The sequence below is a fragment of the Eptesicus fuscus genome, chromosome 21, assembly GCF_027574615.1.
Source record: "Eptesicus fuscus isolate TK198812 chromosome 21, DD_ASM_mEF_20220401, whole genome shotgun sequence".
Lineage (NCBI taxonomy): Eukaryota > Metazoa > Chordata > Mammalia > Chiroptera > Vespertilionidae > Eptesicus > Eptesicus fuscus.
The window spans coordinates 5,440,614-5,461,272 of NC_072493.1; the positions used below are offsets into that span (position 1 = coordinate 5,440,614).

General features: G+C 60.8%; 2 protein-coding genes across 4 annotated transcripts in view; both read left to right on the plus strand.

The window, feature by feature from the left end:
• Window positions 1-12,593, plus strand: part of N4BP1 (NEDD4 binding protein 1) — a 28,799-nt gene extending 16,206 nt beyond the window's left edge. Inside the window, exons 3-7 of one of the 3 annotated variants that reach the window (XM_028126902.2) lie at window positions 3,852-3,982; window positions 6,339-6,435; window positions 7,398-7,505; window positions 10,104-10,211; window positions 11,917-12,591. In XM_028126902.2, coding sequence (XP_027982703.2) covers window positions 3,852-3,982; window positions 6,339-6,435; window positions 7,398-7,505; window positions 10,104-10,211; window positions 11,917-12,274 — 802 coding nt within the window. In that variant the 3' untranslated portion in view covers window positions 12,275-12,591. Of the gene's footprint in view, window positions 1-3,851; window positions 3,983-6,338; window positions 6,436-7,397; window positions 7,506-10,103; window positions 10,212-11,916 lie in introns of those variants that run through there. The other 2 variants (XR_008554923.1, XM_054710469.1) reach the window with 2 other exon arrangements.
• Window positions 1-20,659, plus strand: part of SIAH1 (siah E3 ubiquitin protein ligase 1) — a 265,381-nt gene that overhangs the window by 207,386 nt on the left and 37,336 nt on the right. The window lies entirely within an intron of this gene.

Sequence of the window (20,659 nt, forward strand, 5' to 3'; positions counted from 1 at the left end):
GGAGCTGTGTGTATATCCAAGACAGGGCAATTTGCATATCTGGCCCCTCCCACTGTGACCAGAGTGCCCCCCCCCCAGTCATGTGACAGCCCAACACACTCCCAGGGTTTCCCTAACGCCCTGGGTACCCTCCTGCCCTTGAAACCCCCTGAATCAGTGCTCTTGGGGAAACCACAAGCTGACTCGCGTTAATTTTTAAAAAACTGATGGTTTGGGGAGGGTTCCACTTTCTTTGAATTCACGAGATGTGTAAGTTTTAAAGCACCATTTTTACAAAGAAGACAGACTTACAGCTTGGTGTAGATTGATTTGAAAATATCAGTAATTAAAATTAACTTATTCTGGAGAGAAACTGCTTACTGGGGTAGGGTTTTATTTTGGAGCGATGGAAATGTTTTGGATATAAGTGGGGGTTGTGTCCTTAATACCACGGAATTGTTCGCTTTAAAAGGATTGTTTTTTGTTATGTTTATTTCACCTCTAAATTTTTTAAGAGTTGGGACAAGATTAACCCTTATTCTAAATTAATTGCTTCAATGTGAAATGTGAACTCTAGCCTGTAAGTTCCATGGAGAAGGTGACCATGTCTGTTCTGTTCTCCGAACGACCCCCAAGGTCAGTGGTGCTGGCACATGATGCTCAGTAACAGGAAGAATGGGTGAAAGAGGGGGTTGTTCGAGATTAGACTTCTCGGCCCTGGCTGGTGTGGCTCAGCTGGTTAGAGCATCATCCTGGTACACCAAGGTTGTGGGTTTGATCCCCGGTCAGGGCACACACAAGGTTCAGCCAATGCATGCACACATAAGTGGAACAGCAATTTCTCTTTCTTCCTCTCTCTCTATCTTTCCTTTCCTCTCTCTCTAAAACCAGTCTGTTTGTTTTTTAAAAAAGGAAAGGTTAGGACTTTTTAAATGACTTTTCACCACCCATTTATAACTTGCAATTCCAGTTGCTATTTTAATAATCAATTTAGGTTAAACTTTGAGGCCATATATTTAATTTAACAAATATTTGGAATCTTAAAGCTGAAACGGACATGTGTTAAATACTATAATTTATCTTTTTTCTTAAGGAGAGTTTTCATGGATGTAGAGAGAGAGGAAGGGAGAGGGGGAGAGGGAGACCGGTAGAACCTGCACCTGGGCATGTGCCCTGGCTGGGAATCAAACCGGTGGCCCTCGGGCCACCCGACCAGGGCATGGACTTTATCTCTTAAAGCAAACTTCACGCCAGTGCTGTGAGGTGGAAGTTATCTGGAATTCACACACCGCAAATGGCTTAGGAACCTTGTCCGAGATCACAGGTATGAGATTTGGGCCCAGCGGTCCCTTCCCTCCGGACACCAGCCTCTTCCCGTAGCCATGGAGGCCGGACCAGGGGCCTGGGCAACATTGGATGCGCAAGTTGAGCTGCTGAAGCCCTGCTGAGCGCACCTCCCTCCCTTAACCCAGCCCGCTGGGGACTTCATTAACGAGGAAATTTGGGTCCGTAAGCAGCAGGGTCTTGGGACCCCACCCGTGCCCGCAGTTCATGCACCGTGAGAAATTCCCAACACCTCCCAGGGCTGCTGCTGACACAGATCTGTACCTGGTTTTTCCCCTTTGTCACCGTGAATGAGTCAGACGATGAGTCAGTGGAAATGGCTGCGGTGAGTCCCCAGCGCGGCAGGGGGCCGTGGCGCTGCTCTGGGAGGCGAGCCCCCGCGTGACAGCACCTGACTCCTGGGGAGGACTTTCCTCGCCGCTGAGGCCCGCCCCCGCCCCTCGCGGCGAGCTGAGCTGTGTGTGACCGCGGACGGCAGGTTCCCGGGCTCTGTGCTCAGAGGGAGCCGTGGACGGAAGTGGCTGTCCTGGGCCATTCGGGGAGGGTTCCGCTTTCCCCGCAGCCGCGCCTGCTCCCTGATTGCGGCGGGTTTTGTCATTGTTGTTGTTTTTGGTAATCCTCACCCGAGGATATTTTTCCCGTTGATTTTTTTTTTTTAAGAGAGAGAGTGGAAGGGAGGGGGAGGGACAGCGAGAGAGAAACGCCAATGTGAGAGAGACACATCGATTGGTTGCCTCCCACACGCCCGCCTGGGGGGCTGGGGATCTCGCCTGGAGCCGAGGTGCATGCCCCTGACCGGAATCGAGCCCGAGACCCTTCAGTCTGCAGGCCGGTGCTCTAACCACTGAGCACACTGGCCAGGGCCACGGCCCTCCGTTTTTATCCCCCGTCACCCGCCTCCTTTCTGCGCTGGACACTTCCTGCCGGCTGACTGCCCGCGATCGGGAAACCACAGAGGACAGGTAGCCCGTTTCCAGGGATGTGGCCGCCGGGGCTGGGCCTGCCCTCGGGCCAGGGCCACTCCTTTTGCGTTTGGCGCTGTGAGCCCCGGGCATTGCCTTCTCGGCGGTTGGAGGGTCGCTGCGCCCGTGCGCCTTGCCTGGGTCGGCGTGGACAGCTGGTCCGGTGCGCCTGTCCCCAGGCTGTGGGGGGCTGGCCGGCGGGCCAGGAGGCAGCGAGGTCAGCACAGTGCTGCCTGGTGATGGGCGGCGTGGCTGAGGCGGGAAGGACCCGCTGTGTTGCTTGGGGGACGGTAGCGTGGGCACGCGACTTTCTCTGGAGTTTTGTTTTCGGTAAATCTGTGTTCTCCACCAGAATGTTTCAGGTCACCAGGTGGCGTGATCTCGTCACTGAGGTGACATTTGGAAATGAGTTCAGAGCTGGTGCTTCTAGAACTGCCTCCCAGCTTCTCTGAGCTGAGGGCCCGGGCAGCAGGAGGCCATCTGCTGTGTTTCCAGCCGTGTCCCCGGTGCCGTGGGGTGGGCTGGGTCCCCTCCCTCCGCGGCCCCGCGTGTGTCACCGAAGCGTTTTTGAGGAGGAGGAGGAGGGGCTAGACGCCGGGACCTGAGGAGTGAGCTCGGAGGCCCTCTGCCGACTGTCAGGGCCTTTCTCCGGGGCGCTGTGCCCTCCGGCCTCCCTGTGCCCTGCTTCTGAGCAGAACCACGGGGCCCACGGTGTGTTTGTTCTGGCTGCGGTGCCACCAGCTCGGGCCTTCCTGGCTGATAAGCAATTGGGACAATTTATTCTTGTTTTTAATATTTTATTTTAATTTCAGAGAGGAAGGGAGTGGGAGGGAGAGAGAAGCATCAGTGATGAGAGAGAATCATGGACCGGCTGCCTCCTGCACGCCCCACACTGGGGATCGAGCCTACCACCCGGGCATGTGCCCTGACCGGGAATCGAACCCTGACCTCCTGGTTCATAGGTCAACGCTCCACCACTGAGCCACACCTGCCAAGTGATTTATTCTTTTTAAAGATTAAAAAAAAAAAAAAAGACACACACACACACACACACACACACCTTGTCCCGCTTCTATGAAAACTGCCCGCAGCCTGTTTCCCGGGAACCAGTGGCATATGGCTGCCTCCTTGCCGCATCGGGTGCTTCTGGACAGGCAGCTGCGGCCTTGTTCCGTCACCAGCCCGGCCGGCGCTGTGGCTGCGGCTGCGGCGGTGCCTGGCGGCCTCGGGAGTTTCTGAGTCGCTCCCAGCACGTGTCTGTGGATCTCGTCCTCCGGCCGCAGGCTGGGTGTGCTTAGCAGTCCCCCACGGGCACGGCGCCCCGCAGCAGGAAGCCCAGCCTCTGGGAGCCGCGGGGTGACGAGCGTGTCCCCGGCCCTCGGGGCTGCTGGGCCACGCTCAGGAGAGTCCGGGCACCGGGGCCAGGGGCCGGCAGGGCGCGCAGAACCGCTCTGCACCACCGGAGGACGAAGTGCAGCGAGCGGGGCTGCCGGAGGCCCAGACTGGGACGCCCGCGCGGCACCCGCCCCCCAGCCGCTGCCCACAGTCGCGCTTGTGTCCCCACAGCCACGGGCTGAAGAAGTTCTTTTCCTGCCGGGGCATCGCCATCGCGGTCGAGTACTTCTGGAAGCTGGGGAACCGCAACATCACCGTGTTCGTCCCGCAGTGGAGGACCCGGCGCGACCCCAACGTCACGGGTGAGCGCCTCCCGGCCTCTGAGCGGGCGCCTGGGGACTGGCTTGTCACGGCCACACGCCGTGGGGGGCAGGCCGCCGCTTTGGGAGGGGGGCAATCGGCTGCCCCGCTAAAAGCACGGAAGGGAGGGCGGCATCAGGCGGGCCGGCGGGGCTGCGCGCCGCTTCTCGGGAAGTTCCGTTGGAGTTGGTTATCTAGACGGAAATGTCCTTCGCTCTAAAAAGCAGGTTAAATAATGTCTTTTTTTAGAAAAACTTTGACTGTTTCTCTTTCATCAGGCTGGGTTTCTGCCTCTTTAAATGTTATTTTTGAAAGTGGTCACTTGATAAATTTAGAACCCTCAAATAGAATGTATATTTTTACAATTTTTAAATTGATTTTTAGAAAGAGGAAGAGAGAGTAAAACATCGATGTGAGCCTCCTGCTTACACCCCGACCCGGAGCCCGCAGCCTGGGCGTGGCCCGGACCAGGGATCGATCGTGCACGGGACGCCGCCCAGCCAGCAGCGCACTGGCCAGGCAGTGTCCTTTCAGTGGTCTGCCCGGAGCAAATACCAACCATTTCTGTGATCACATGGGCCCGAGGCACTGCCCTGCAGCCCCACACACAGGCCTGATTAGGGTCATGAAATATTCCGGAGAAACCACGGCCGTCGTGGGAGGAGCCGTGCAGGGCTGATTCGGGCAGCTTCCCACGGAGCCCTGAGCACCTAGAAACAGACTGGGTGTGGGGGGGGGGACCGGGTGTGCCCAGACATCCCCCAGGAAGTCAGACGTAGCTGCTGTCCGGCGGGAGCAGTAAAGCGCGGCTGCCGAGTCCCGGCCTCCTTCACCTCGGGGCACATGTGTCCTGAGAAGGGCCGGGGAACGGCCGAAGCCGCTCGTTTTACAGCTATTTTTGTGCTGGGTCCCTGGAGGAGTCTTTTTTTTTTTTTCTTTTAATTTCCAGCCTCTCTTTTTTTAAAAAAATATATTTTTATTGATTTCAGAGAGGAAGAGAGAAGGAGAGAGACAGAAACATCAGTGATGAGAGAGAATCATTGATCGGCTGCCTCCCGCACGCCCCACTCTGGGGATCGAGCCCACAGCCTGAGCATATGCCCTGACCGGGAATCGAACCCTGACCTCCTGGTGCATAGCCACCAGGCCCTGGAAGAGTCTTGTAAGCTGTGCGGGGTGCATTCTGGGACAGCAGCCCGCAGTGACGGCCTTTCAGCAGGTGTGGGGGTCCCAGGCCTGGAGCTTAGGGCCTCTTCTCCATCACTGGTTTTCTAAAATATGGCTCGGGCCCTAACTGGTTTGGCTCAGTGGATGGAGCGTCGGCCTGTGGACTTAAGGGTCCCGGGTTCGATTCCGGTCAAGGGCATGTACCATGGTTGCGGGTACATCCCCAGTAGGGGGTGTGCAGGAGGCAGCTGATCGATGTTTCTCTTCCATCGATGTTTCTAACTCTCTATCCCTCTCCCTTCCTCTCTGTGGAAAATCAATAAAATATATTAAAAATAAATAAATAAATAAAATGTGGCTCGGCTCTCCGTCCTCCTTAGTCATCACACACCCGTGACAGTCAGTGCTCACGCACAGATGGCCGAGAGGCTGAGTAGGGTGCCCCTAGAGCAGTGGTTCTCCACCTTCCTAATGCCGCGACCCTTAATACAGCTCCTCGTGTTGTGGTGACCCCCAACCATAAAACTATGTTCGTTGCTACTTCATAACTGTCATTTTGCTACTGTTGTGAATCGTAATGTAAATATCTGTGTTTTCTCCACAGGTTGAGAACCGTTAGCAGGGTCGCCTAAGACCATCGGAAAACACAGATATTTACATTACGATTCATTAACAGTAGCACAATGACAGTTATGAAGTAGCAACGAACATAGTTTTATGGTTGGGGGTCACCACAACACGAGGAGCTGTATTAAGGGTCGCGGCATTAGGAAGGCGGAGAACCACTGCCCTAGAGGGAGCCCGGGAGCAGGCGCTCCGGGTCCCCCTCCCCTCAGGGGCTGTGGCCCTCCCTCGGCTCCACTGCGGTGACGGGGCTGCGGTGCTTGGTGGCAGGGCCGTCACACACAGGCTGTGGCTTGCGCTTGCTCCTTTAAGAAGCAAATGAGCTGCTGAGGTCAGGCTCACAGGCCGCCGGCCTTAGTCTGCGCCGCGCTTGCTTTTTGTTTTCTTCCCGTGAGTGAGTGAGTACAACCGAGTCTCCCCGAGTCAGCAGAGCAAGGTTTCCCACGACTCAGCACACCACAGCTTTGGGGTACGGTCATCAGGGGAAACGTGGGGGGGTGCAGTCATCACTGGAAACGTGGGGGAGGTGGCCCCGGCCTGAGCGTGTTCCACTCCCTCCCTGAACAGAGCAGCACTTCCTGACGCAGCTGCAGGAGCTGGGCATCCTGTCCCTGACCCCCGCCCGGATGGTCTTCGGGGAGCGGATCGCCTCCCACGACGACAGGTAGGGAGCTGCCCTGCTTTCTGGGGAGACCTGGGGGGGCAGCCCCGGCTCCGAGGAGCACTTCTCCGTGCGTCTGGGCCCTCGTTCTTTTTTGCTGTTGTTAATCCTCACCCGAGGATATATTTTTTCCATTGATTTGGAGAGGGAGGAGGGAGAGGGAGAAATGCCGATGTGAGATGTGAGAGAGACGCATCGATCGGCTGCTCCCACACGTGCCGCCCGGGGAAGGAACGCGCCGCGCAGGTCTTTTTAAGCGAAAGCTGACGGGTCCGTAAGGAAGCAGGCGCTGAGCTGGGTGTTGGTGCTGCTGAAAGTGGCGCGTTCTGTCTCCTGGGGATTCGGGCCGTGACTTGTCACCGTGATGCCCGAGCCCCGTGTCCGTGTCGCCGTCCTGCCTGAGGGCGTACCTCGCACCGTCCTCCCCGACCTCCCAGTGAGGGGGACATGGGCATCTGCAGCAGCTTCTCGGAGCTCCGCCGGCCCTTCCTCCGATCGAGGCGACGTGGCAGTTCTGAACATCGCTTTTTTCTTTATTTAAGCGTTTTTTTAACCGTTTGTACGTCATAAGCGTATATAGATGCAAACGGGGACCTATTTAATTAAATTCAAAATATTGTGGCAGTTAACTGGTTAAAATTGAGTTTTTACAGAGAGAGGAAGGGAGAGGGAGGGAGAGAGAGAAACATCAATGATGAGAGAGTCACGGACCGGCTGCCTCTTGCCCGCCCCCCACTGAGGATCCAGCCCGCAACCCAGGCCTGTGCCCCGGCTGGGAATCGAACCTGGGACCTTTGGTGCACCTTTGGGATGGCACCCAGCCAACTGCGCCCTCAGTGGGCGAGGGCCTGGCCTCTCTGGCCCCGGCCTCTGGTTTCCTATGAAGAGGAAGCCGGTGTTTCTTGCTCAGCGACTGGGAGCCGGGTGCCCGCCTGCCCGTCTGAGCCTCTGTCCTGTCACCACAGGTTCCTGCTACACTTAGCGGACAAAACTGGTGGCATCATCGTAACAAATGACAACTTCAGAGAGTTTGTGACTGAGTCGGTGTCCTGGAGAGAAATCATCACAAAAAGGTAACGTCCCTTCCTTACCCGTCCTTGGCCACAACGTGCTGTGGTTCGTCCTCCGTGCCGTTTGCGTGTTTGTTTTGTGCTCACCTTGCCCTGCAGAGAGCACGACAGGGACCAAGGCCCCGGGGACTGTGTACCCACACCGTGGGGTGGGCCCTCCAGGTAAGGGGCCCGCGGGTGAAGGGCGTGCTGGGTGACCACAGGTGCCGCCTCAGGCTAGAGCTCTCTGCCGGGCCAGGGCACATCTGGGGCGCCGCTAGCTGTGAGCTGTGGGGAGCGGGAGCAGTAGCCTCCTCTTGCCCTCGCCCGATGCCCAGGGGGCTTCCGCAGGTCACCAGCCTCACACTTCAGCCATGAAATACAAACATTGCTGGGTAATTGGGTTCCCGAATCCAATTCCAATGCAGGGGAGAGGGGTGGGGTTCCCCCACGTCAACAAACAATTCTCAGCCACCATCATGGTGTCTAGGAATTCAACTCAATTCTTTCTTTTTTATAAATATACTAGAGGCCCGATGCACGAAGATTTGTGCAAGAATGGGCCTTCCTTCCCCTGGCGGCCGGCACTGCCTTTGCTCCGGCCGGAGCCGCCTTTCTGCCTTCCCACGCTGCCCAGAGGCCGGGAGCGGCTGGGCCGGTGCAGAACGCCTGCATCCCGCCCTGCCCCCAGCCGCTTGACGCCTGCGTAGGCAAATTAACCTGCCATCTTTGTTGGGTTAATTTGCATACACACTTCTGATGGGCTGGTGGGCGTCGCAAAGGTACGGTCAATTTGCATCTTTCTCTTATTATTATAGATTTTTATTGACTTCAGCGAGAAAGGGAGAGGACGAGAGAGAGAGAGAGAGAGAGAGAGAGAGAGAGAGAGAAGCATCAGTGATGAGAGAGAATCATGGATCGGCTGCCTCCTGCACGCCCCACACTGGAGATCGAGCCTGCAACCCGGGCATGTGCTCAGACCGGGAATTGAATTGTGACCTCCTGGTTCATAGGTCGATGCTCAACCACTGAGCCACACCAGCCAAACAGAATTCAACTCAGTTCTGATGCTGTCTACCTGGAGGTGGCCTCAGATCCCACAGGCTCAGGGTTTAAGATTGGGGGTCCCCCAAACACACACACACACACAGACCCCAGGACAGAGAGCGCCCTCTGACAACTACGGGACCAGTTACTAAAGAGCACTGGTACCTGCACAGCTGCCCACGCCGCCCACTAGGTGGCGCCTCGGTGGGTCCCCCCCCCCCCCCCCCCCCCACGGCGCATGTGTGTCTGTTGCTGAGCCATTAGGGGTCGTAGAAAAATGGCGTGTCGCTGCAGAGGCCCAGGGAAGAGCGAATGCCTCCGTGCCTGTGGCCCGTGCTGTTAAGTAGCTGTTGATAGCCGAACTGGGAGCTGGTCTTTGACCTCTGGGCACAGTTCACGAGCCACTGATCTCCTGGGACTGGTTCCTGCTGGGTCCTGGCCCCGGCCCGCTGTCAGCGTTTCCTGGACACTGTCGATGTCCACGCGCAGCCTGAACGCACTGAGACAGGTTTGCACGCCAGCCGGTCGCTTTCAGAGCCCACCGGGTCCAACGTCACAAACAAAACACGGCCCGGACCCGGGTCCAACAACTGGCCCTTCTGTTTTCTCAGAAGTTGATAAATTAAACACAACTAACCTCCGGTTTCACTTCTTCAAGTATCATGTCTTCCTTTTAAAAAAATATATTTGTATTGATTTCAGAGAGGAAGGGAGAGGGAGAGAGAAACATCAATGATGAGAGAGAATCATTGATCGGCCGCATCCTGCACGCCCCCCACTGGGGATCATGCCCGCAACCCAGGCATGTGCCCTGACCGGAATCGAACCCAGGCCCCTTCATTCCCCAGGTCCACTGAGCCACACCAGCCAGGGCTCGTGACTTCCTTTTTAAAGGTGTCTCCAGTGGTTTGCCAGTGGACAAAAGCTTTCACAGCTGAAATCTCGGGAAGAAAGGGTGTTAGGCCGTAAGCCCCCCAGAGAGTGCGGGTCCTGGGCGTGGAGTCTGGGCCGCCAGACGCAGGGCTGGAGGGAGAAGAGCCTGCAGCCCTGGGCTCCCAGGCGCTCTGTGCATAGTTTGGGGGAAGAGGGACCTGCGTGGTTTTGAGTGTGCCCTGGGTGGGGGGCAGGGGGCGGGGCCATAGGGCAGGTGCACTTAGAAGAGCTGTTTCCTGCTTCTTGGCCGAGGGAGGCAGCCCTGGAAGCTCCCGCAGGTGAGCAGCCCTGAGCGAGTGCATCCAGGAATGTGAGCCGCGTGTTAGCTCCCCGCAGCCCCGCTCGCTGCTCTTGTCTCCACGGCCGAGTCGGGGAGTCCTGCTTTTCGAAGGGAGAGGGAAAGGGAGTCACGCTGGGCGAAGCTGCCCCCAGGCTCAGACAAACGAGGTCTCGGTGAGAAGGAAGGGAGCTGCTGACGAAAGCTGCTGGCTCGGCTCCACTTGTACGCAGAAGAGAAGTTCCCGCGTGGCACGTGGTGTGCCTCGGGCTTTGAGCGGCGCCGGGGCTTTAAGGGGGCCCTGCCTGGGCCTGGACGCCCGAGCGCTGCCGCGGCCCCAGCGCCTCCCCCGCCCTCTGTTGCAGGCTGCTCCAGTACACCTTCGTGGGGGACATATTCATGGTTCCCGACGACCCTCTGGGAAGGAGTGGACCTCGATTAGAAGAGTTCCTTCGGAAGGAAGTCTTCCTTAGGTATTTCCTCCTCCGACGGCCGTGTGCTTACACGTTTCTTTCCGGTCTTTGTGCAAGTTTAGTGCAAGCATATCCCGGGAAACTACACATGGCTCCATTTTGTTTAAATAGTCTTAGTGTGGATCTTGTCTGTGTGGAACTAATCAAGCCCGTGCCCCCAAAAGACTAAATCTTCATTGGTGGTCCTTTTGGTTTTGGAGTTTTGGGGGATATTTTTCCATTGATTTTTAGAGAGAGTGGAAGGGAGGGGGAGAGACACAGAGAGAGAAACATCCATGTGAGAGAGACACAGCGATTGGTTGCCCCCCACACGAGCCCCAATCGGGGATCGAGCCTACAACCCGGGTCCATGCCCTTGACCAAAATTGAACCCGGGACCTTCAGTCCGCGGGCTGATGCTCTGCCCACTGAGCCACACCGGCCAGGGCTCCCTTCGGTTTCGCTCCATGGAGCGTGGGGAGCCAGGCGCTTCCTGTGGGTCTGAAAGGACAGGGCAGGCGCTGCGGGTGCGCGGACTCCTGCTGCGTTTCGGTTGGCGTTTGTCTTTTCGTGTCACTAACTGCAGTATTCTCTGTGCCGGGCGCAGACCCTGTAACCCAGCAGCCGACCTTTTCTCTTTAAAACTGAAATGGCGGCACCTGTGTGTGTTTCCCGCAGGAAGGCGTTCGGGGGTTCATTTCCATTTACAGGAGGCCCTTGGGGGGCTCCCGGCTTGGCGGTGGGAGTGACTCAGAGGGGACCACCTGCCCCTGCATCCTCCCTGGTCTTGGGCATCCTTTCTCTTTTGAGACACAAACGCGGACTTAGCACCCACAGGCCCTGCTTCTCCGCCCGCACTCACCCCGCTCCACACCACACCTCGTCCGCTCACTTCCTTCCTGGCGTCCCAGCTGGAACCCGAGGCCCATGTGCACGCCTCACCATCCTCACGGTCCACCATCCAACCTGCCGGAGGAATGTTCTCTGGCTCCTCCCACAGCCGGCTCCGCCGATGGATGAGGAAGTTAAACACTCCCCTGTGTGCACACAAGTTGTGGGCGCCAATGCCGCACCCAGACTTCGGGGAGAGGGGGGCCAACATGAGTCAGTGAGGGCTGCCCGTCCACTCATGGGGTCCCTTCTGAGGCCTGTCAGCCAGGGCCCCCCATACAGAATCAGAGTCTCGGGAGAGTGGGCCCGTCCTCCGTCCTCAGGCCTGCTGGACGCGCCCAGGTGGGGCCAGGGCCCTGATGCCGAGCCAGACGGAGGGCGGGGTCAGTCCTCGCAGAGCAGACCTGTGGGTGGAGTGGCTCTTTTTTAAATAAAAAAACAAACTTTTTTTTTATTGATTTCAGAGAGGAAGGGGGAGAGAGAGAAACGTCAATGATGAGAGAATCATGGACCGGCTGCCTCCTGCACGCCCCCCACTGGAGCTTAAGCCCACAACCCAGACATGTGCCCTGACCAGGAATCGAACTGTGACCTCCTGGGTCATAGGTCGACGCTCCGACACTGAGTTACACTGGCCGGGTTGGAGTGGCTCTGGAAGCGCTGTCATCCCTGTCCCCCCTAAGTCTGGAGGTGGCATGGGGACATCCCCGCCCGGCCCGCAGTCCCACCCTCAGCAGCCAGGGGGCGGCACTGGGCTCGAGGTCAGCAGCAGGTCATTTCCAAGGGTCTCCTGTTCATCTCATCACCCAGCTCACCAGGCCCCCTTCGTTCACAGGGACCTGCAGCCCCTGCTCCCCGCCCTGCCAGCCGTGGGCATGTTCGACCCCAGCTTCCGGGGCCCCAGCACCCAAGCCGCCGGCACCAGCCACCAGCCCCCCGCCCGGGTCCAGGGCCCCCCACCCGGCCACTGGCTACCCCAGCAGCCGCGCTTCCCCCTGGGGCCCGGCCTGCCCGGCCTCCCGCCCAGCATGCCCCTGCCTGCCCAGCGGTCCTCGGCCGAGACCAGCGAGCTGAGGGAGGCCCTGCTGAAGATCTTCCCCGACTCGGAGCAGAGGCTGAAGATCGACCAGATCCTGGTGGCCCACCCCTACATGAAGGACCTGAACGCACTGTCGGCCATGGTGCTGGACTGAGCGGGCCGCGGCCGCACACTGTGAAGAGGCCTCGGAGCCGCCGCTCGGACGGGAGGGAGCGGACCCGATCTGTGTATAAAGCCTGGGTTTTCAAGCCCGCTCTTTTCTATATAACGATGCTGCTATCCGAGTGCCGTTTCCCTCGGCGGAGAGTCCTCCGCCTGCTCAGACTTTCCCAGCAGTGACTCCCGTGTATCGACATTTTTATGTTTTTTAAACTATTTTCCTTAAAGCTGAGAATATTGACAAATGAATATGATTAGCCTTTCTAAATAAAACAAAACAAACAAAAAAAGAGCTGCTCCTTGGGGAGCAGGATCTCCTAAAGTATATTTTCTTGAGGTGACCGTCACGTCCGCCAGCCTGGAGAGTGTGCCCTCCCCGCCCCCTCTGGCTCCCCTCGAACTCAGCCCAGGAGTTGGTTTTGCTCCCCGGGATTCCCCCGCCGGAATTCTTGGTAAGCGTGGCCGGGCGCCACTAGAGGGCACCTTGTGCCTGCCAGCGTGGGGGACCTGGCACAGCCAGCCTCAGCATGGGCTCTGCCCGTGTGGCCACACCCAGGTGCCCACTGTGCAGGCCGGTGGGCGGGGCCGCCTCCTGGTCCAGGGCTCAGCTCACAGGCCAGCAGAGGCCTCACTGTCCCATCCAGCCTCCGAGGGGGACAGTGGCTGCGAGGACTGTGGTGATTTTGTGTCCTCGGCCATGGCACACGCCCCATGCGAGCTCTGTGCAGCTTTGCCAAAAAATCTACTGGCTTCTGTTTTCCGAACGACCCACGCCGATGAAAAGCACTGCCCGCTTCCGTGGGCGAGGCGCCTGCCTTTGCCCTGTTGTCTCCGTCCTCCTCGGCGGCCCTTCCCCGCGCCTTTCTCGGAATCAGTAGCTTAGCGTCCTGTGGTCAGCTGCCCAATCCCTGTCCTTCCCGGCAGTTCATTCCTAGCATCTTGGCTGTTCTCTGAACCTACCTTCAAAGGGCTTTGTCTTCTCTGCCCGTTCTCCCCGGGCTGCTCACGGTCAGGTCCCCGTGGCCCTGCGGATCTCTCTCCCGCCTCGGGAGCCCCCCAGGATGGTTTGCCCTTCCTGGTGAGGGGCTCTGCCGGCCACGGGTAGGCGGGGTGGCCTCTGGATGCCTTCGGGCTGCGTGCTGATGGGGACTGTTGTCAGCTGTTGCTCTGGGGCAGGTGCCCGAGGGAGTCCCTTGAGGGGGCCCAGGCAGTGACTTCGAACAGCAGGTGTGTGAGGTCTAGGCTGTCTTGCCGTGACCCTGACCTTGGAGGCCAAGGCTTGGCCCGGCAGCCTTGCCAATCCCAGACTGCTCTTCTGTTTCAGAGAAGGACCCAGGCTTGGCATCCTGATGTCACGGGGTAGTAGCCCCAGGTGCACCTGGAAGGGGCGGGGCCTCCCAGCTGGTGGCCTGACCTTTGACCTTTGAATGGCGTATTGACTGTAAGAGCTCTGCCTACCCCTTTCTCAGGTGTGGGCAGGGAAAACGCAGAGGACTGTGGAGCCCAGAAAAGCATAGTTACGTATCTTGATAAATTACAGCAGGAAACACGATCCCCAGTCTTTCAAATCCATCAAGTTTCGTTCATTTTCATATTTAAAACCTGTTTTCAAACCACTGCAGACAGTCCCAACCCGTCCTGAGCCTCCTCCTGATCGCGGCTTGGAGTCGCTGTGACTGTTTCTTCGCGGCCTGCCCACCGAGGTGGGCGTCCTGTCGGGCGCCTCTCCAGCTTCCGTGCCCGGCGGCTCTGCGTCCTGTCGCCCAAAGCCTTCCCGAAAAGTCGGTGGCGAGTGCAGGACGCCATCCCCCGCCCCCCCAGAAGGCTGCCTGCTGCCTGCTCAGAGGGTGTTGGTGGTGCTGCCTCCCGGGCGTGTCCCACCGCAGGCCCCAGGCTCTCTCCTGGGGAGGGCCCTTGTCTGACGCCAGCGGCCAGTGTTTGAGGCCCTTGAGGCTGGAAGAGCAGGGAGAAGGCCCAGCCAGCCCAGGTGCCGGTCAGCGCCCTCCGCCCTCCGCGGTGTCGTGGGGCCTCGCAGGTGCAGCCTCGGGTGAGGAGGGAGGGCATCTGCCTGGCTCAGGCTGTGGCCTGTGGATCTGACCTGCACCTGGAGAGCGCTGCTCTCTGGATGCTCTGAGCACCCAGCTCCCCCCTCCCCTAGGTCCAGGCTCCCGCGCCCCCCATCCCCCGCAGCCCTTCCCCCGCACCGCCCTGTCCCCCCTCCCCCACTCTCTCCCTCACTCCTCATCTTGCTGGTCAGCATCTACCTCCTCGTGACCCTGCACATTCAGCTCCTTTCGACGAAGTAACAACCAATTCCCTTGAAGGATCATCTTTGTTCTGCTCCCCCCCCCCCCCACCCCCGTTCCTCACCTCCCGCTGCACCCCTGGCCCCGCCCACCAGGTGAGAATGGTGCGGGCACCGTCTCCCCTCCAGGCCAACCTCAGTGACCATGGCCGTCCACCCCTTGACCTCCCTGTGAGCGAGAGCCCCCTCCTGACCCTCATTGCTTTCCCCGCTCTTACCTGAAGGCCTGGCCGGACCTCCTGCTCTTTCTCGACAGGTGGTTCTCAGACTTGGGACCAGCTGTGGGGTGCGCAGTCGGGAGGGGCTCTGGCTGGCGGTGCGGGTGCCTGGGCACTGTCCCGGGGCTGGGTTCCCAGGAGCGCTGCCCCTTCAGCCTCTCCCTGGACGATGCCCAGGCAGGTGGCCTTTGGACCACATTTTGAGAAACTCGCCAATGTTACCTTAGGACGCCCCACTCCTGCCTAATTCTGCCCCCCTCCCTCGTGTGCCCTCCAGGAGGGCCTTTCTAGCTCTACCTGAGCCCGGGGACAGCCTCCGACAGCCCCCAGGGCCCCCCCACATCCCCCCCCCCCGTTTACTCTGCCCCTTTCTTGCCATGGGACCACCGGCCGTGCCCCACAGCCTCGGGCTCCGGCGCTGTCCTCCTTAGCTTCCAGGAGCACCCTCCTCCCGCCCAGGGTCCTCAGAGGCCCAGCACCCAGCTCAGCCCGAGCGCCTCCCTGGCCGTCCTCCGGGCCCACGTGTTTGCCCACTTTGTACAGCCCCACCCGCGCCTGCCGCAGCCACGCCCTTCCTCCGCCGCGGTGGGCACCTCCCCTCCGCGAGAGACGCCCCTTCTCCCCATGGCCTCCCTCACGACCCGCTGTACCCCGCCCAGCGCTGCCGCGGAAGCAGCCCGTGTCCTGGGACCCGCCGCCCCACCCGCGCTTCCCGCACCTGCAGCGCCAGCTGATGTCACTGCCGCCGACCGTGTACGCGTCTCACTCCCTCTAGACTGTGAGCTCCTCGCGGGCAGGGACGTCTGTCGCTCTGTATCCCGGCACCTGGCACAGTGCCTTGCACTTAGGTGCCCAATAAACGTCTGCTCCACTGAGCCCAGGCCCCAGCCCTCTTCTTTTATTGTTTAATATGTTTTTATTGGTTTCAGAGAGGAAGGGAGAGGGAGAGAGAAACATCCATGATGAGAGGGAATCATGGATCGGCTGCCTCCTGCCCGCCCCGACCAGGGATCAAGCCTGCAACCCGGGCCTGTGCCCTGACCGGAATCGAACCCGGGACCCTTCAGTTCACAGGCCGATGCTCTATCCACTGAGCCACACCAGCCAGGGCAGGCGCCCCGGGATTCTAGCTTCCCTTTCCTCCGCCGGCTCAGTGGGTTCACCTCCCTCAGTCAGGAGTGGGGTCAACTCTGTACCACTGCCCTGCCCGGCAGGAGAAACAGGGCGGGGGCACCTCCTGTCAGAAAGACCACGAGGGCAATGCAGACACACACACACCCGCCTCCCCATCAGACAGCGTCAGAGCCATGCAGCCTCAGGAACAGGCTTCCTTCACCTGGGCGCTCCCCGCCCTGAGCCTGAGCCTGAGCCCCGAGCCTGAGCCCCGAGCCTGAGCCCTGAGCCCCGAGCCTGAGCCCTGAGCCTGAGCCTGAGCCCTGAGCCCTGAGCCTGAGCCTGAGCCCTGAGCCTGAGCCTGAGCCTGAGGCTGGCCCTGAGCCTGAGCCTGAGCCCGAGCCCTGAGCCCTGAGCCTGAGCCCTGAGCCCTGAGCCTGAGCCTGAGCCTGAGCCTGAGCCCCGAGCCTGAGCCCTGAGCCCTGAGCCTGAGCCTGAGCCTGAGCCTGAGCCTGAGCCCGAGCCCTGAGCCCTGAGCCTGAGCCCCGAGCCTGAGCCCCGAGCCTGAGCCCTGAGCCCTGAGCCTGAGCCTGAGCCTGAGCCCTGAGCCTGAGCCCTGAGCCTGAGCCTGAGCCCCGAGCCTGAGCCCTGAGCCTGAGCCTGAGCCCTGAGCCCTGAGCCTGAGCCCTGAGCCCTGAGCCTGAGCCCTGAGCTCTGAGCCTGAGCCCTGAGCCCTGAGCCTGAGCCTGAGCCCTGAGCCTAGCAGGCTTGTTCCTACCGCCACTCCTCAGCACCCTGTGTCCCCCCCACGTTGTGCCTCTAAGACTCCCTGATATGAGTTTCTCGGCCTTCTGTGTCCTCGCCTACGAAACAGGTGGCATGGAAGGGTAGGTACTTCCGGTCACATCATCCCACACCTCCCCCGGCCAGAGGCAGGGACCTGCTCTCCAAATGCCCGAGGCTCACCTTCCAGGCCCTAGACACGGTCCTCCGCCCCACCCACCCACACACCAGGCACCCGGACTGGGCCAGGGAAGCCCGCACAGAGGCCTGGGATGTGCCCTGACCGGACACTGGGCTTGCCTGGGGCCTGGCGGGTAGAGGAGCCGAGCCTTGGGGCTCAGAGCCCCGCTCCCACAGCCAGCGTGTCCAGGGCCCAGGATCTGGCTGGCAAAGGCCATGCCACTCCCCAAGTGGCATAGGCTCCCAGGGGGCACCTGGCAGCCAGAACAGTGCTCAAGATGACCCCCCCCCCCCCCCCCCCCCACCCCCCCGCTCAGATGAGCAGCGCTGAGGCCTGGGACCTAGTCGAGGACGCCAACCCGTCCTACGGGGCAGAGGGAGCTGTGGGAGGAGCTGCCCCTCCCCACCTTCCTGTGCAGCCCAGGGCCCACGTCCAGCCTGTTCCTGGGGGGAGGGGAGGGCCGGGAGCACACGTCTAACAAGAGGACTGGCCAGCAGCTCCGAGCTCCCAGAGTGAGATCGCATCACGCCTCCTGGTCCCTGGGGGCTCAAGTTTCAATCCTCTGACCTCTAGGGTTTTGGGGCAGTCACTGGGGAAACTGAGGCAGAACAAGCTGGGGTTTGCCCAGAAACAGCGCTGGAGTCTGGACACCCGGGGCCCTGGAATCAGCTCCTCCCACAGGACCCCCAGCCCAGCCCAGGGCCTCGGGGGCTCCCTCCCACCCCAAGGCCCCAGGGAGCAGGCCTGGGCAGGCCCTGGAGGAGGGGGAGAAGGAGTGGGGGGAGGAGGGGGAAGAGGAGGGAGGGTAGGGGAGAAGAATGGGGGAGGAGGGGGAGGGGGGCCTCCCCTGAGGAGCATGTGCTGTCTGCCCGCCTGTCTGGCGCTGGGATCAGTCTAAGGTTTCAGCCACCAGAAAAGGCCGCAGGAAGGAGAGGCTTCCCGCTGGCCGGGAGCTGCGGACGCTGCTTCGCTCAAACCCGTGTCCCTGAGGCCAGCAGGTCCCTGCGCCCTTGACAGCCCCTCAGAGATGGGGAGGGTCCCCCTGCTCACTCCCTTTCTGAGCGGGAGGCCCGGGGCCCCTGGCGGCCTGTGCCCTGCATGTGGCGTGGCATCCAGCAGAGCAGGGCGGGCTCTAGGGGTGGAGGGAGGAACCCACCTTCCCACCTCATGCCTGTCCCCTCTGCGGTCAAGGTCACCCGGTCTGTCTCAGCTCCTTCGGGACCCTCGGCTGGGCCTCCCCTCGCCGGGTGTTGCCTTCAGCGTGTGAGACATGTAAGTCCACCTGCCCCTGGCCCGGCAGCTGGTGAGACCCAGGGAGGGAAGAGCACTGTGGGAGGGGGGAGGAGGGAGGGGGGATCGTCCCCCAGGCCCCCCGCTTCCAGGAAGTCTCCCAGGCAGCAGCCCCTCCACCCTCCCGCACACCAGCCCCTGCAGCTGGGGGGTTTGAATTTATTGAGCACCTACTATGTGCCCCGTTTAACCAGCACAACCACCTCTGAGGATGCAGGTGTTCGCCCGGCCCAGAGCCCAGAGCCGCGAGCCCAGGCCTGGGCAGGGCCTCCTGAATCCGGAGCTGCTGGGTGCCCGCTGGGTGCCCGTCACCCAGGGCTGACGTGGCCCCGGGAGGTGAGACTGTGATAATGGGGGGAGACCGCTGGGGCCTCCAGGAACGAGGGGCTGCAGCCAGGGACCAGGTGAGGCCAAGAGAATGTGAGCTGGGGCCCAGGAGCAGAGTCTCGGACTGGGGTGGACAGGGATGGAGGGGATGGATGGGGGTGGAGGGGATGGGAGGGGGATGGATGGGGATGGAGGAGATGGGAGGGGATGGGAGGGGATGGGAGGGGATGGGAGGGGAGATGGACAGTGATGGATGGGGATGGAAGGATGGGAGGGGATGGATTGGGATGGGAGGGGGATGGATGGGGATGGGAGGGGGGATGGACAGGGATGGATGGGGATGGAGGGGATGGGAGGGGATGGATGGGGATGGAAGGGGATGGGAGGGGATGGGAGGGGGATGGATGGGGATGGGAGGGGATAGGAGGGGATGGATGGGGATGGAGGAGATGGGAGGGGGATGGATGGGGATGGGAGGGGATGGGAGGGGATGGGAGGGGGGATGGATGGGGATGGGAGGGGGGATGGATGGGGATGGGAGGGGGGATGGATGGGGATAGAGGGGGATGGGAGGGAATGGGAGGGGATGGATGGGGATGGATGGGGATGGAGGGGATGGGAGGGGGATGGATGGGGATGGGAGGGGGAGGGGGATGGGAGGGGATGGGAGAGAATGGGGGATGGGAGGAGATGGATGGGGATGGGAGGGGATGGAAGGGGATGGGAGGGGGGATGGACAGGGATGGATGGGGATGGAGAGGATGGGAGGGGGGATGGACGGGGATGGATGGGGATGGAGGGGATGGGAGGGGGATGGATGGGGATGGGAGGGGGGATGGGAGGGGATGGGAGGGGGAGGGGGGATGGGAGGGGATGGGAGGGGATGGGGGATGGGAGGGGGGATGGATGGGGATGGGAGGGGATAGGAGGGGATGGATGGGGATGGGAGGGGATGGGAGGGGATAGGAGGGGATGGATGGGGATGGAGGAGATGGGAGGGGGATGGGAGGGGGATGGATATGTGACATCAGAGTTTCTCCTGGTGACGCTTAGTGCACCCGGCGTCATGCAGCCCTCAGCTAGGTTCCCGGCCTCCTCCTCACCCTGATGGGAAGCCCACCCACACTGAGCCGCCCGCCCCCAGCCCCGGGCACCAGCCGTCTGCCTTTCCTTCTTCTGCCTTCTCCACGTACATCATGTTTCCAGGTTTACTCACTTTGCAGCATGTATCAGCACTTGTTTTTTTTTTTAAAAAAATATGTTTTTATTGCTGAGAGAGAGAGAGAGAGAGACAGAGAGAGAGAGAGAGAGGAAGAGGGAGAGATATGGATGAGAGAATCATGGACCAGCTGCCTCCTGCGCGCCCCCTCCTGGGGGTGGAGCTGCACCTCACTTTTTGGCTGAGTCCCATAGTCCCTTGTGTGTGGGGACCGCACTGTGTTTGCCCGCCCAGCGCTGTGCCCCCTTCGCCGCTGTGCGCACGCCCAGACCAGTTCTGCGGGAACTTGTCAGTCTGAAAGGAGGTCCATTTGCACCGCAGCCCGGCTGCTGAGCAGCTCCCAGCGCGCACCGGCCCGGCCGCTCCCTCCAGCCCGGGGCGCAGAAGGAACCGGCCGTGCCCCGGACAGTGGGGGCGCAGATGGCCCCTGGGTTGTGTGGGTGATGCAGACAGCACCGTGGCCCGTGCACAGCGGCTCTGACGAAGCCCAGCTGAGGAGGCCAGGAGGTGGCCAGCGCGTCCTTAGTTCCAACCTGCGGAGGTCTCAGGCGCCGCGGGCGGGCTCCGGGCTCAGCATCCGCTGCACAGCGTCCCGACTGCAGGGCCGGCCCTGGCTGTGGGGACGGCGGGTCCGGCCCTGGCTGTGGGGACGGCGGGGTCTGGTGGACAGTGGAAGCGTCCACCACCAGCAAACATTAAGGCCGGACCCAATCCCGGAGCCAAAGACTGGGACAAAATCATAGGGCCCATGCCGACGGGGGTGCTGAGGAGGAAGTGAGGTCACGGGAACAGAACTCGGGGTGCCTGCCTGGAACACAACGGCGTGCCCATCATCAGCACAGAGCGCCGAGCCAGCTCCCTCCCCCCCGACGCTGTCCCACCTGGGGCGGCCGAACATGTTCGCTGGGACCAAACCCTGGGCCCAGGCCCCGCAGCCAGGCGGC